At 39.2% G+C, this 13451-nt stretch overlaps 1 protein-coding gene across 3 annotated transcripts in view; it reads left to right on the top strand.

Annotated features, from left to right (window-relative positions):
* ptprub (protein tyrosine phosphatase receptor type Ub) overlaps positions 1-13451 on the top strand; it is a 267362-nt gene that overhangs the window by 219334 nt on the left and 34577 nt on the right. For 2 of the 3 annotated variants that reach the window (XM_088999589.1, XM_088999587.1), the window contains 5 exons: positions 2411-2483; positions 3564-3640; positions 7182-7199; positions 12292-12328; positions 13016-13113. In XM_088999589.1, the coding sequence (XP_088855715.1) occupies positions 2411-2483; positions 3564-3640; positions 7182-7199; positions 12292-12328; positions 13016-13113 (303 nt within the window). The remainder of the gene's footprint in view (positions 1-2410; positions 2484-3563; positions 3641-7181; positions 7200-12291; positions 12329-13015; positions 13114-13451) is intronic. The other variant, XM_088999588.1, reaches the window with a different exon arrangement.

The raw sequence follows: 13451 nt of genomic DNA, 5'->3' as shown, positions 1-13451 counted from the left end.
GGCTCTCTTGTGGGGAGAACTGCATTGTAATCCCCTGCTCAGCATGCAGACTTTGGCATAGTTTCATCAAATTTCCCCTGTGGCTAAAAACCACAGGGGGGTGACAGTCTTGAAATATGCATGCGTGTTTGTGTGGAGACATCTGATGGAGCTATTTGTGGAACTAATTTCAGACCAGACGATGGACCTTTGCAAAGTGTTGAGAGTGACTTCTGGGAGGACTTTTTTTGAATAGGCAAGCTTGGTTGTGGCTTGATTTGCAAGTGCCGAGATTGCTACTGTTTTCTTTAACATTTTGCTCATTCATGTGTCGCAAAGCGTGTAGTTAGTAACCCATACATGTGAATTGTTATTCGGTGAGCAGAGACACACACCATGTGGCCTTCAAAAATCATTAAAAACGTGTGGAAAGTATCGGACGGTTTGTACTAAATGCTGTTTCCTTCAGTTTTCCACGATTGGACAGTCGCAACTCGGTGGAGGGTTCTAACAAAATCCGTATTTTATGGAAGCTATAATTATAATAATTAGAACTGGAAATGGTTTCTTTGGACAAACCGTACATTTGGATAATCAGAATCGTTTTTTTTTTTTTCACGCTTGGGTGTCGATAAAGCGCTGGCCATGGCCTCTGGCAATGTTTTTTTTTCCACAAGGAGGCAGCATTTCCTTTCTTTCCATGTTAGCGCTTTGTTCCAGCTTCAGCTGTTGTTCAAGCGCTATATAAACCAATGTGTATGTATTGCATTGTATTTAGGACATCATCCCATATTTCAAGCTCATATAACTCTTTTTTTCTGATGAAAGAAGGAAGTCGCATGTTTCTAACGCTGTACTGAATATTTCTGTAGTCCTAAAACTCAATATTCTGTGGGTTCTGGAATTCCAGTGACAATGACAAGCCTAGCACTTGAGTGGAAACATTTTTGCACATCTGGCAGTGAATGAGTTAATGTAAGTGGTACCTCTCAGGAACAACTATGAAACAATGTGCAAAGTATCGAGCAGACAGTGGTTCAAGTGAGTACAGAGCTGGAGCTACAATGATTATAACAAGACGTTGTTCCACAGCGTTGTGCAAAATTAAAAAGAGGCACTTTACAGTTAGATTTGGGTTACTGTTGAGAGAGTTAATGGCGAGGGGGAAGACGCTGCTTAAATGTCTGCTGGATTTGGTGCGCATGGATCGGTAGCGCATGCCTAAGGGGAGTATCTGGAAAATGTGGTGGGCAGGGTGCGCAGGGTCGTGTAGGATTTTTCGCGCCCTTGTCTTGATGTGCAAGTCTTCGAGAGTGTGTAGCGCGGTGCCAATTATTTGTTTCGTCGTCCTACCTGTCCGTTGAAGTCAGATTTTGTCAATTTTTGTGGCGACCCTGAACTAAACCATGATATAAGAACACAGGATTTATTCGATGACTGCCGTGTAGAAATGTTGTAGCACCTCCTGTGGCAGGCCATGCTTCTTCATAACAATGCTTTTGAGGAATAAAGTTTATTTCGATAGACCAGGTGTCAAACTCATTTGTGTGTCGGGCCACTTTGGGGTTAAATCTTCCCTCGGGAGGGGGGGGGGCATTAGCACAGTGATACAGTGATTTGTATTATGACTGTACACAACTATTTGATGGATGAATAGTTACGTTGGCACTCTTGTCAACTATTTGTTTGCTTATATTTTAAAATTAAAGTTTCTTTTTTATTTACAACTTGTGCAGACTCGTATAGGCTTACCACTGTACAGCTCTTGTCTTCATGCTGTTAAAACAATTTAAAACAACTTTAATATTCATGGAATGCTCATCAATGTGTTTCAAACAGAATGTACCTCACGGGTTCCCTCTGATATGGACGAGCAGAATTTTGTCTGCGCACAATTCTCGTCTTTTCATTTGGTCAGAGCACTCATGCTTGCCCTCTTCAGGCGCAATATAATCGTGATCATAATGTGATGTTGAGAAAACAAGTCAAGTAACTGTTATTTATAGCCTTGACTGCACCGCACTGCGCTGTAATGTCGTACTGACGAACGGCGGCTTATACTGGTGCCACCGTTACGTCAGATTGTTTAATAAATAAAGAATACCTTTCGCGTCATAAAATAAAGTGTTTTTATAAGAAGTTCGAACACATGTAAGCTCAAGAGTATGTGAAACGCCCTAATGTCCAAGACCGTAAAGAAATCAGACTCACTGGTCTCAGCTTTGTTCTATTTCATTTCATAGCGTACATGCCGCATCAAACCGCTGCACAAAAATCCAACGCTTCTTTAGCTAAGCCTCTATCATGTGTCACTGTTGTGCTGGCTTAAAGAAAATGCACCCTATTTTCATCAGGCTGTTGGAGAGGTGAATGGAGTGGCTTTGTAAAGTCTGCATTACATTCAATTTTATTTTCTTTATTCTCTCCTTAGAGCTTCTTTGATGGCTGGGACTGCACGAAGAAGAAAGACAAAAGCAAAGGGATGCATGATACTTTATTGGGATGTAAGTCAACTGAGCATAACTCCTCTAGTGTAAAACAATCATACCTTTTCATTTATTTATTTATTTATTTATTTATTTATTTATTTATTTATTTGTTTGTTTATGTATGTATGTATGTATGTATGTATGTATGTATGTATGTATGTATGTATGTATGTATTTTTTATTTATTTATTTATTTAGTTATTTTTCATGTTTTTTTTGTGTTTTATTTATTTATTTGTGTTTCATTTGTTTGTGTATTTATTTTGTTTACTTGCTTAGTTATCGATGAAAAGGTTTCTTCAGCCATCATCTGTAGTTCTTTGAAAGAAGTAACCTTTTCATCAATGGACCACTCCTGTATGACTGAGAGCTTACACAGACGGCTTGCTTATTTATGTATTTAGTTTTATATTTGTGTGTTTATTTTTTTATTTATTTTGTTTGTTTGCTTATTTATTTACTTATGTTTTATTTATTTCTTTATTTGTGTGTTTATTTTTTGACTGTTTATTTTGTTTGCTTGCTTATGTATGTATTTCTGTATTTATTTATTCATGTTTTATTTATTTGTGTTGTATTTATTTGTTTGTGTTTATTTGTTTATGTATTTATTTTTTTGCTTCCTTGTCTATGTATTTCTTTCCTTTTTGTATTTGTGTATTTATTTGTTTATCTATTTATTTTGTTTGAATATTTATTTTTTTATTCATTCATTTATTCTTGTATTTATTGTTATTATTTATTTGTGTGTTTATTTGTTTATCTATTTATTTTGTTTGCTTGCTTATTTATGTATTTATTTATATATTTGTGAATGTATTTGTTTATCTATTTGTTTTGTTTGCTTTTGTTATATATTTACTTATGTTTTATTTATTTATTTGTCTATTTATTTGTTTCTATTCATTGTGTTTGCCTGCATGTGTATTTCTTTCTTTCTTTCTTTCTTTCTTTCTTTCTTTCTTTCTTTCTTTCTTTCTTTCTTTCTTTCTTTCTTTCTTTCTTTCTTTCTTTCTTTCTTTCTTTCTTTCTTTCTTTCTTTCTTTCTTTATTTGCTTCAATGTGCTTCTTTTCGCTTGTCTTTAACTGTGTCAGATGATCGCCACAGAGTCAAGCTCAACCCTCTCTTGGGAGACCCCAATTCTGACTATATCAACGCCAACTACATTGATGTAAGTTTTATTTTTCTGACTTTCCCCGTATTTTTTATTTATTTTTTACTGGAGATAAAAAGATTGAACTTCCAGCAAGGTGTGTGCTCTCTCCCTGTCCCGTAAGCCAATCAGTCACCTGGCCCACTTTCGCCCAGAAGCTTTCATCCAATCAAGCAACCTGCTTACTTTTTGTCACGCTTGTCGACTCCTCCATCATTTCCCCCGACTCAGACAAAGTCCCCTCTCGTTTTTATTAAAAAGACGAGAATAAATATAATAGCGTGGAAAAGAGATGAACCTTGTTTGTGGGAAGCCACTAATCCCTCTAAATGAAATCGACTTGATTGACGTTATCCAATCTGTAGTTGGGCTTGGGCGGGATGGTGTGCTGGAGCTTGAGCGTTGGGCATCAGGGATGGGTAATGATCCTTTCCATTGTTAACCTTGTGTGTTTTCCACACATGAAGTGCCACAGTAATTCCCGCGTATTATTAATAGGTAAATTGATTTCATGTGTTCTCATCCGTACATGTTCCCAGTCATAATTGATTCAGAAAGGCCAATTTCACCGATAGACGGCACCATGGGTGAAGAAAAGCAGCTTGTGGGGAACAAGATTCAGGCAGGATTTTCAAAAATCAAGTTGTAGCAAACAGCTAAAGATTGAAGCACATGCTCATCTCTGACATGGATTCGTTATCTCAAGGGAAGTGTGGCAATTTGATATGGATTCTTTGTCTCACTAGATTTATTTTGCACACCTCACGCAGGAACTCAATATGGTTCCTGTGTGACTAGCTGAGGCAGAATGATTCCCTCGCTACACTATTTTGAATGGCAAAAAGCAGAAACACGTTTCTGTCAAAGCCTTTCTGAAGAAGACGCTCGAAAACACATATCCTGTAAAGATAAATGTAGTACGCAGTTAGGTCTCTTTTAATTGGATTAACCTTTTATGACAAACCAAATCGAGTAACAGCAGTATATTCACACTCTGGGTTTTGTTTCCTGTGAAATGATGGCTGGTAGTGATTAGATTTTGTAGATTTCATTAAAAAGGCACAGCATTAAATTCCTGCCGAATGAGTGTACTTAGTTTTGGACTTGGGAGAGGATGCATCATTCTAGTGAAAGTGATCTGACAAGGCCAACACATCAAAATCAGTTTTGTGCCATTTTTGAAAGAGATTTTTATGGAAAGAAGCCCTTGGCTCAGGGGCGGGTCAATAATGACGGTTATGGACTTATTTTTGATTGCTTCAAAGTCTTTGAGCAGCAGATCGTTTGACAATACAATACAATACATGTTGATTGATATAGTGCTATAACAACAGCTAAAAAAAAGCTGTAACAAAGCGCTTAACATGGACAACTGTCATATACATGAAATAAAACAGTCACAAAGATAGTAGAAAGCACCAGGAAGTAAAACTAAGATCAAATATGCATGAATATCATGCAGAATGAAATGTCAAATAGAACAAGTGAGTTTTGATACGGGTTTTAAAGATAGGCAGCGAGGGGGTTTGCCGAATGTTCAGTGTCAGATCATTCCAGAGAGTAGGACCAGGAACGGAAAAGGTTCGATCCCCTCTGAGCCCCCAATTAGTTTTTGGCACATCAAATAATGGCTGGTCAGCTGACCTGAGGTGCCGGGAAAGGATCAGAATATACAGTATAATACAGTGAATCACAAACAGCCATCTTTTTTTCTCCACAAATTATGGGAAATAGGTTCTCAGAAACCGGGAAGATGTGGAACATCTTCTATGGGTAAACATTGGTCCCTCTGAGCGAATGTGTTACTTTCAAAACAGATGTGAGAAGGTGCAACCTGTTGTTTCCCATATTTCTCTCTTTAAAAATGTTTATGCCTGAGCCTTTGCTCACTAGGCTGCACTTTGCTCGAAGAAGACATGCGTTTTGCGTCCATTTGACAGCATGCTGCGCCTGTTGAGGAAGGAAGAGCAGTTGTGTGATGGCCTCGCCATGCCTGATGCTATGTTACCTTTCATTTTATCTGCAGAAAAAACAAAGTCTCGCTTTGGCTCATGAAACCATTATTACATGAACATATTCATGACATATTTGTATCCCCAAAATAAATGTATTCATTCTGTCAGTCACTGTAGTTTCATCTGGGGGAAAATTAATCAGTTTCGTTGTTTGATATGTTATCAACACACGAGCGCAGATTCTATGCAAAAGCCAGTCCCGCTATAGCACTGAAACACATTAGAGAAAAAAAAATAGAAAGTTGTTTTTATAAACCACAACAAGAAGTGCTTTGCAATGTAGTAAATTATCTTTCTTCGTGGCTTGTTTACATCACACAGTGATATCCTTTTGTGTGTTAAAAAGAGGGCGTGGGCTTGTATTTACATACAGTGCGGAGGTTATCTGTCATTTATTAATGGGAGGATCCAAATTGTGTTGTTATTAGGGTGATATCAACACTATGGCTGCTGTTTCATATGGTTTTCGGAGATACTATCATCAGATTGGAGTACTTTTTTTTTTCAAAATCAGTCACTATTTCAGCTTGAATGCAATTTCCATTGAACAAATTTGGAGCTGATGTATGCCGAGCATCTTTCAACGTAGAACAATTTTACATTTCATGTGCTGACTTCATCCTTGTACACTGCCAAGTATATAAACCGTATTTTCTGGTGTATGAGGCGCACCGGAGTATAAGGCCCACCGTCAATCAATGGTCCCGGTTGGGTTAACATTTGGTACAGTAAGGGAAGAAAATTCTAGACAAACTTCAGTACCACATTTTCATCACTATAATGTGCACCTGAAGGCCTTCAATTTTTCAAAAGCTGACCATGTGTCTTATAATCATTCCTTGAAGGTGCACCTTATATTGCATTGCATCTTATATATGGAAAATTTTCAAAATGTCATTCATTGGAGGTGCGCATTATAATCCAGTGCACCTTATATATGGAAATCATTTTAAAATACTGTATTTTCCAGGTTATAAAGCGCACCCCAAATGAATGGTGTGTGTTCAAACGTTTTCCATGTATAAGGCGCACCGGACTATAAGGCACATCTTCCATGAATGAATAAAAGTTTTCACAATATATATAAATATATAAAAGTTTTCCAAATATAAGAAACGCCACATTATAAGGCGCTACATTACACGACTTCCTCTACGGGGAAAATGGAGTCGGTGGCTGCTGACAGTAGTTGCGAGACCGTTTGTGGCTCAATATTATTTCACATATCAGGCGCAACCGCGTATAAGGGTTGTTTTTGAAGAAAATTAAGGCTTTTGGATGCACCTTTTACACCAGAAAATACGGTAAATCCAAACATTGCAAACACGTGAATCGAGTCACAGAAGGTGCCTGATGGCAAAATGCACTTACATATCATCAACTCTCACCGGCTCAACCCACATTACTTTTCCATGATCACATGCACACACCTTCCCACCTGGCTGTAAAGCAAGCTGCCAATCAAAAAGCTTCTTTCATTAACTAGCATATATGTCTTCTTTTTCTACTCCTCTCCCCATTTCCTCAACCTTGCACCCCTGTAGATTCGGATTAACAGGGAAGTAAGTACTTCACCGCTTGTTCTTCTGCCTGCCATCGCTTGATTTCTCCTTGCTCAGCCATGAACCTCTACCCCCCCCCCCCCCCCCCCGCTCTCTTACCATACTCCTCTATCCACAAATGCTCAGTGTCTTTCGGGATTGTACTTATGAGACATGAAAAGGACAGAAAAACACATTTAATGATTTGAAATGAACATAAGTAGATGTGTCCTCTCGGCAGCGAGGACCCCGCTGTCTTTGTTAGTCCTCCTAAGTGGCCCAGGAAGGAATTTTAGTTGCCATGGTGACCATCCAATGCAGAGGAAGGGGAAGTGCCTGTGCTGACATATTGTCAGGGGCAAGAGGAATTGTGGATAGCAGGCCCAAACATCCATCTCCATTTTCCCAATTTTCCCAATTATCTGAATCTGCTTGCAACTCACTCCAGCAATTCATCAGCAAGACAAACACACTCAACGTAGAGCTATCACGAATATCGAATGCACACCATTAGCGCTGTTTGTATACCGAACGTCATTGGAACGTTTGTTTGGCTGTTTATTTTCAACCACTTCGCCCAGAACAGATATTCTCGACACATTTATCTTCTTACGAGAGCAGCGTCCATAAGTTTTTCAGGGAGATGTTTTCAGAAGGCCAAATGTATGTCTTTGCTCGGCAAGGTTAGATAAACAAGACGGTTCTTTTCAGAAAAAAAATGCTTGCTCATTTCTTGTGTCCACGCATTAACACTCCCCCCAGGTGATGTTTTTTCGTCGTGTCCATATTTCTCTCAAGACAGTGAAGGTGACTTCATTGGTAATCCATGTTCACTTCATCCTTGACCGTATGAAAAAAACTGTCACCGATATACTGTACCAAATGCTGCGCCAGGACTTTGGTATAAAGGAGCTCAAAAATATATATACATATTTTTTCTTACAAATTTGAACGTAATGGTTTGGGGAATGTATATTAGATTCTATTTGAAGACACGTTCTCTGTGCCAAATGGAGAAGAATGCACGGAAGAAAAAGGGTTACAGCATGACTGGTCAGCAGATTATCTGTGTTCATCCATCGCATTTCAAAGCAAAATTCATTCATTTGTTTGGACGTGAAGTCCAGTCATAGGCAAATGTTTCATTAACTTTGCAGCTTCCGCTTTCATGTTCGTAACTGGCATTGTCAGTGCATTATGAGGAAAAAAACTATCTGTTTTTTTGAAATAACGATATTCCAGCATAACTTTTTCTATGGCCGGAAATCAACATTGGTTTAAAACATCGTATTTTCTGGCGTATAAAGCGCACCCAAAAGCCTTAATTTTCTTCAAACGATGACCCTGCACCTTATATGCACGTTCGCCTTATACAGACGCTTCCCTACTTACAAACATTCGAATTACGAACAACGGTAGTACATACAAACATTTTTGCGGGTATGTCGAAAAATGTTCATAGAGAGATGCTGTAAGTTAGATTTTGTATTGCGCACTGTTTTACAGTCGTGCTTCTTTCCGCCGCTAATACCAACGTGAGGCGCTGTGAGAGCTCTCTCTCTCTCTCTCTCTCTCTCTCTCTCTCTCTCTCTCTCTCTCTCTCTCTCTCTCTCTCTCTCTCTGTCTCTCTCTCTCTCTCTAACAGATCTAGTATTCTGTAAAAATAAATAAAACATGAATAAATAAAACATAAACCCCGGCCTCTACTGCGGCTTATAGTCCGATGCGCCTTATATATGGAAAAAGTTATAAAATACACACTTCATTGGGGGTGCGCCTTATACACCGGTAAATACGATAGGTTAACCCAGGGGTGGGCAAACTTTTTGACTCGCGGGCCGCATTGGGTTCTAAAATTTGACAGAGGGGCCGGGCCACGAGCATTAGGAGGGAGTGTTTGGGCCGGAAATACTAAACCTAAAGAATTAAAGGACAACCGACGCCTCCGAACAAGTTATGTCCATAATTTGTAAAATCACTTCAAATGACTTCGCCTGGAGTATTTTACAAAGATTCCACAGCAAATAGCGATAGTTTACGTTTTAAGACTTGCGCTGAATATTCATGAAGTCTTGTTTTCGAGTTGATGACGATCCCCATGTGACGTCACGTTTGGACCGCCCCTGACCGAGAAAGCGACACACAATGCATTTTGCGGTACTTTGTTTAGTCTGAAAACTTCGTGTTGATCCATGTTGATGGCGAAATTAGAAGAAAATCACATAACGCAATGGTTGTGTGTTGCACCAAGACAACTATTTGATATTCGCTGACACAAATTCCCAGCTGACAAATCAGCCCATTTCCAACGGAGCTTGGGTGCAATCTTCTGCATTTTCTGGGTGCTACATTGCTGTCATTGACGGCTGGAATTGATATTGGAGGACACCTTTAATCAATTGCAAACATTGATGCTTTCCTCATTAGAACTATTTGAATCATATTCATAACTGGATGAGAAGAAAGCATCTTCTCCAAATCTGAAGCCATTGTTTTGATTCTCGAGCAAGGCAAGACGTCTTGGCGTGACGTCACTAACAAGGGGGTGGGACCTTCTGAAACTGGCCATTTCCGGATTCATTTTGAAGTCATCTTTATTGGTGTTTTTCATTGAACTAAAAATATCAGCCTGCCTGATTTGGGTATTTTCGATGCTATAAAACGTTTTTCAGTGGGAAACAAAAAAAGGGTGCCGGTTGTCCTTTAAATGCAGTGTGTACAAACCTCATAGCACAGTAAGAAGATGAAGAGATGAAGTGTGAATAATATCCCTGATCAGTAATAATAATAATAATATCCCTGATCAGTTAATAAATTTGTCTCAAGGAATATGGCGTTTACATACTATTTCGCAGGTACTTGGAGGTGGAAATGGAAAGAGATTAAAATAACATATGCACTGTGATTTATCAAGATCGCGTCTGTTTTTATTTTCATTGAAGTTGTCATCGAAGGGGCAAAGTTAAAGAAATCAACATTTATTGAAAAAAAAAAAAATCCGCCAAATCATGGATGGATTGTCCTGACCGCGCGCTCTACAAACTCTCCACTGACGCCCTCTCCCTCACGCACAAACAATACACGTGTACGATCGCCGAGCACACAGACATAGGCTACTTGCAGTTGAAATTTGCATACTTGGCACGGCAGCCAATCAGAAGCCTGCTTCTTTCTTCCGGACTTTCGCAAGCGTTATAAAGTTATAAAGTCATTTTTCAAAATAGATGCACAGAACCTCAGCCCAGAAGAAAGATTCAAAAGAAGCTAACAACATGTGTGACGCTACAAAGCGTAAATTTATATCAAACCGTGACTGTAAAGTGTACGTGAGACTTATGAAAGGGGCTTCGTGGCTCGTAGGGAGCAATGCAAACGTTGCGTTGTGCACCACAATGAGAATGGACTACTGCAGCAAAATCTACAGCCATGCACATTTACCGTAAATTAAGCAAGGTAGAATTTTGTAGTTGGTACATTCTTGATTTAAAAAACTTTATGCTTCGAGACAATGTTTTTTAATGTGATTAGTTGTCTCATTGTGTTTCAAGTTGTGAAAAATGGGGCAGGCAACTTTTCCGTTGTCTGGCCTGTTGTCTGCTAATTTTTTGTCATGAGTTTTAGACACTGTTTTTACTATAATTTGGGCAAATTTGGCGGGTCGGATTAAAAAGCATAACGGGCCGTATGCGGCCCGCGGGCCGTAGTTTGCCCATGCCTGGGTTAACCTGTGAAATATTTTATTCTTTACTTTGGAAATTATGAAGATTAAAAAGCAAACCCATAATAGTTTTAATTTTTTGGAAACATGTTTTTTTCCATGATATACCTTTTTTTACATCGATTTAGCAATTTTGGTGAAAAACAAAATTCAGAGTTTCTGGAAATGTTGGGGAAAAATTGTGAAAGGAAGTACAACTGGGGAATTTACAAATGTTCACAACTACAGTCACTCAACCCCAATATCTCACTTGTCCTCTATCTTTGTTTAACTCATTCACTGCCATTCCCAAATTTATTCAGCATTTGAAAAGCATGACGTGGAGCGGCATTCTCAAATTTGTTTGGGTTTTGGTTTTTGTTGTGGGGGGTGGGTGTTGCCGATAAAGTGATGGTCAGACCTCTGGCAATTTTTTTCTCTCCAACGAGGGGGCAGTATTTACCTTTTGTACAGCCGCCCCCACTTTGAATCTTATATAATCCAAACCCATATAACTTTGGAATTAACTCCTTTTCTGATGTAAGAAGACAGTCTAAGGTTTGTAACGCTGTATTGAATTTTTCTGTAGTCCTAAAACTCAATATTCTGTGGGGCCTGCAATTTAGTGAAAATGACAAAAACCCTGGCACTGTAGTGGACCCATTTTTGCATATTGTCTGGCAATGAAAGAGTTAAAAGAGACAAAAGGAGCCAATTGTCAAACAAGGCAGAGTGCAGGGGGAGGAGAGGAGGTGCCATTCTTCAGGTGCCCAAAAGCACGCTGAGTGAACGGATTTTCTAACCAAGATGATGCTGCAAGATGTTTCTTGTTACAGACCGTCTTATAATTTCGAAGATGATTACATTAGTCTGTTCACTTTGCATCCTTTTATTGTTCATTGAAAAGCATCTCCAACTTTCGTCTTGAACAAAAAATGACTTATAAATGATAACACTTAAAATGTGGACATATTCCATCTGTTTGCCTTAATTCCTGTGGAAAATTCCAACATCCACCTGAAAATTCCTGCAATTTCATAAACACGGAACAGTCCGCAGCTTTAATTTTTGTTCTATTTTTTGCAAAGGATCCAGATATTGCTCTTTTAGTTGTACCAACTTCACTGTGACTAAACCTTGCTGAAGGATTCACTTTTGGACAGATTTATTTCAGTTTTTTATTTTTTATTTTTTATTTTTTATTTTTTCCGTGGTGGGGCATTAGGAGAGTGTGGTTCCTCGTTGTGGCTACGCATACAAAGACACGAGTCAGCATTAGGTCAGAAAGCAGTAAAACACAACATGGCACTGGTCAGGGAGCGGGTGAGAGATGACAAGAGGAAAGGGGTGAGACACAGGGCTGTGTGTGTGAGACAGATGGCTTACTCACCATGTCATCTCTCTCTTCTCTTTCAGGGCTACCATCGATCCAACCATTTCATCGCCTCTCAGGGTGAGTGTCCATTTGTGTGTGTGTTTTGACGGTGAGTTGGGGTGTAATAAATTAAGGATTATGTCACCAGTGAACCCACTCATGCACAAAAAGATTCTAATGTGTTATTGTGCCTGGATTGTGATGGTTGCTTAATTAATCATTGAGGAAGCAGATCATTAACGCATTAGTTAGATCTTCCCAGTCTCTGCGGCAAGAGAGAAAGAGAAGAGAAAGAGAGTCCATTGTCGTTTCTCATGAACCTTGAGGAGTGCGAGCATTTGAAATTTCACTCCACTGACTCCAAATTGTTAGGAGATGTGTCAACTCCTCGGCGGCTCCTGTCACCGAGTCACTCAAAGCTCACTCTTTGACCGAGATGGAACTAGAAAGTATGGAGGAAAAAAAAGACACGAATTGGCTCTCTCCTTGTTTTAAAGTTGCTTTTTGCTTCTTTAAACGTCTCCAAAATGATTGATGGTCCTTGAGGCTTTCATCATCATCGACTGTTGTTTTCGCAACCGTCACCTCTTTCCACTGCCAGGAATTGTCCTGTATAGCTTTAATAACCGCACATTCTTGTGAGATTCTGCCAATGGAGGAGGGACACCAAGGTCCCAATAATACAGCATTACTCAAGACAGTAAATCCCTTGTTGAGATGACGGGTGTTTAATGGCGCTCTTGCTTCCTTCCATCTGCCTTCCAGGACCCAAACAGGAAACACTCTATGATTTCTGGAGAATGGTTTGGCAGGAAAATTGTTTCAGCATCGTCATGATCACTAAACTGGTGGAAGTGGGCAGGGTAAGTAACGTTCTCCCTCCCGTGTCCCCTTTTAGCTCCACCCAGTTCAAAGATTTCAGTGTTTGTGCTTGTTTGTCAGTCATTTCTTTGTTTGTTTTTAGATATTTCCTTTGTCTGGGCTGGATAAGTTTTCCAACTCTCAGGTCACTACATTATGATGCTATTTTGAACCCAGGAACAAATTGGATAAAAAATGGGGCGGGCAGATAAAGGAACTCACAATAATTTACAAAAGTATGATCAGATTGGATTAGCCTTTATTAGTCTTGCAGTGGAGAAATTTTACATTTCACAGCAGCAAAGTGATGAAAGTATGAGGAAAGGAAAGGAAGAAACTG

The sequence above is a fragment of the Hippocampus bargibanti genome, linkage group LG06, assembly GCF_051943395.1.
Source record: "Hippocampus bargibanti isolate YZ-2025 linkage group LG06, ASM5194339v1, whole genome shotgun sequence".
NCBI lineage: Eukaryota > Metazoa > Chordata > Actinopteri > Syngnathiformes > Syngnathidae > Hippocampus > Hippocampus bargibanti.
Note: the sequence above shows the minus strand (reverse complement) of the source record. Positions and strands in the feature narration are given on the sequence as shown.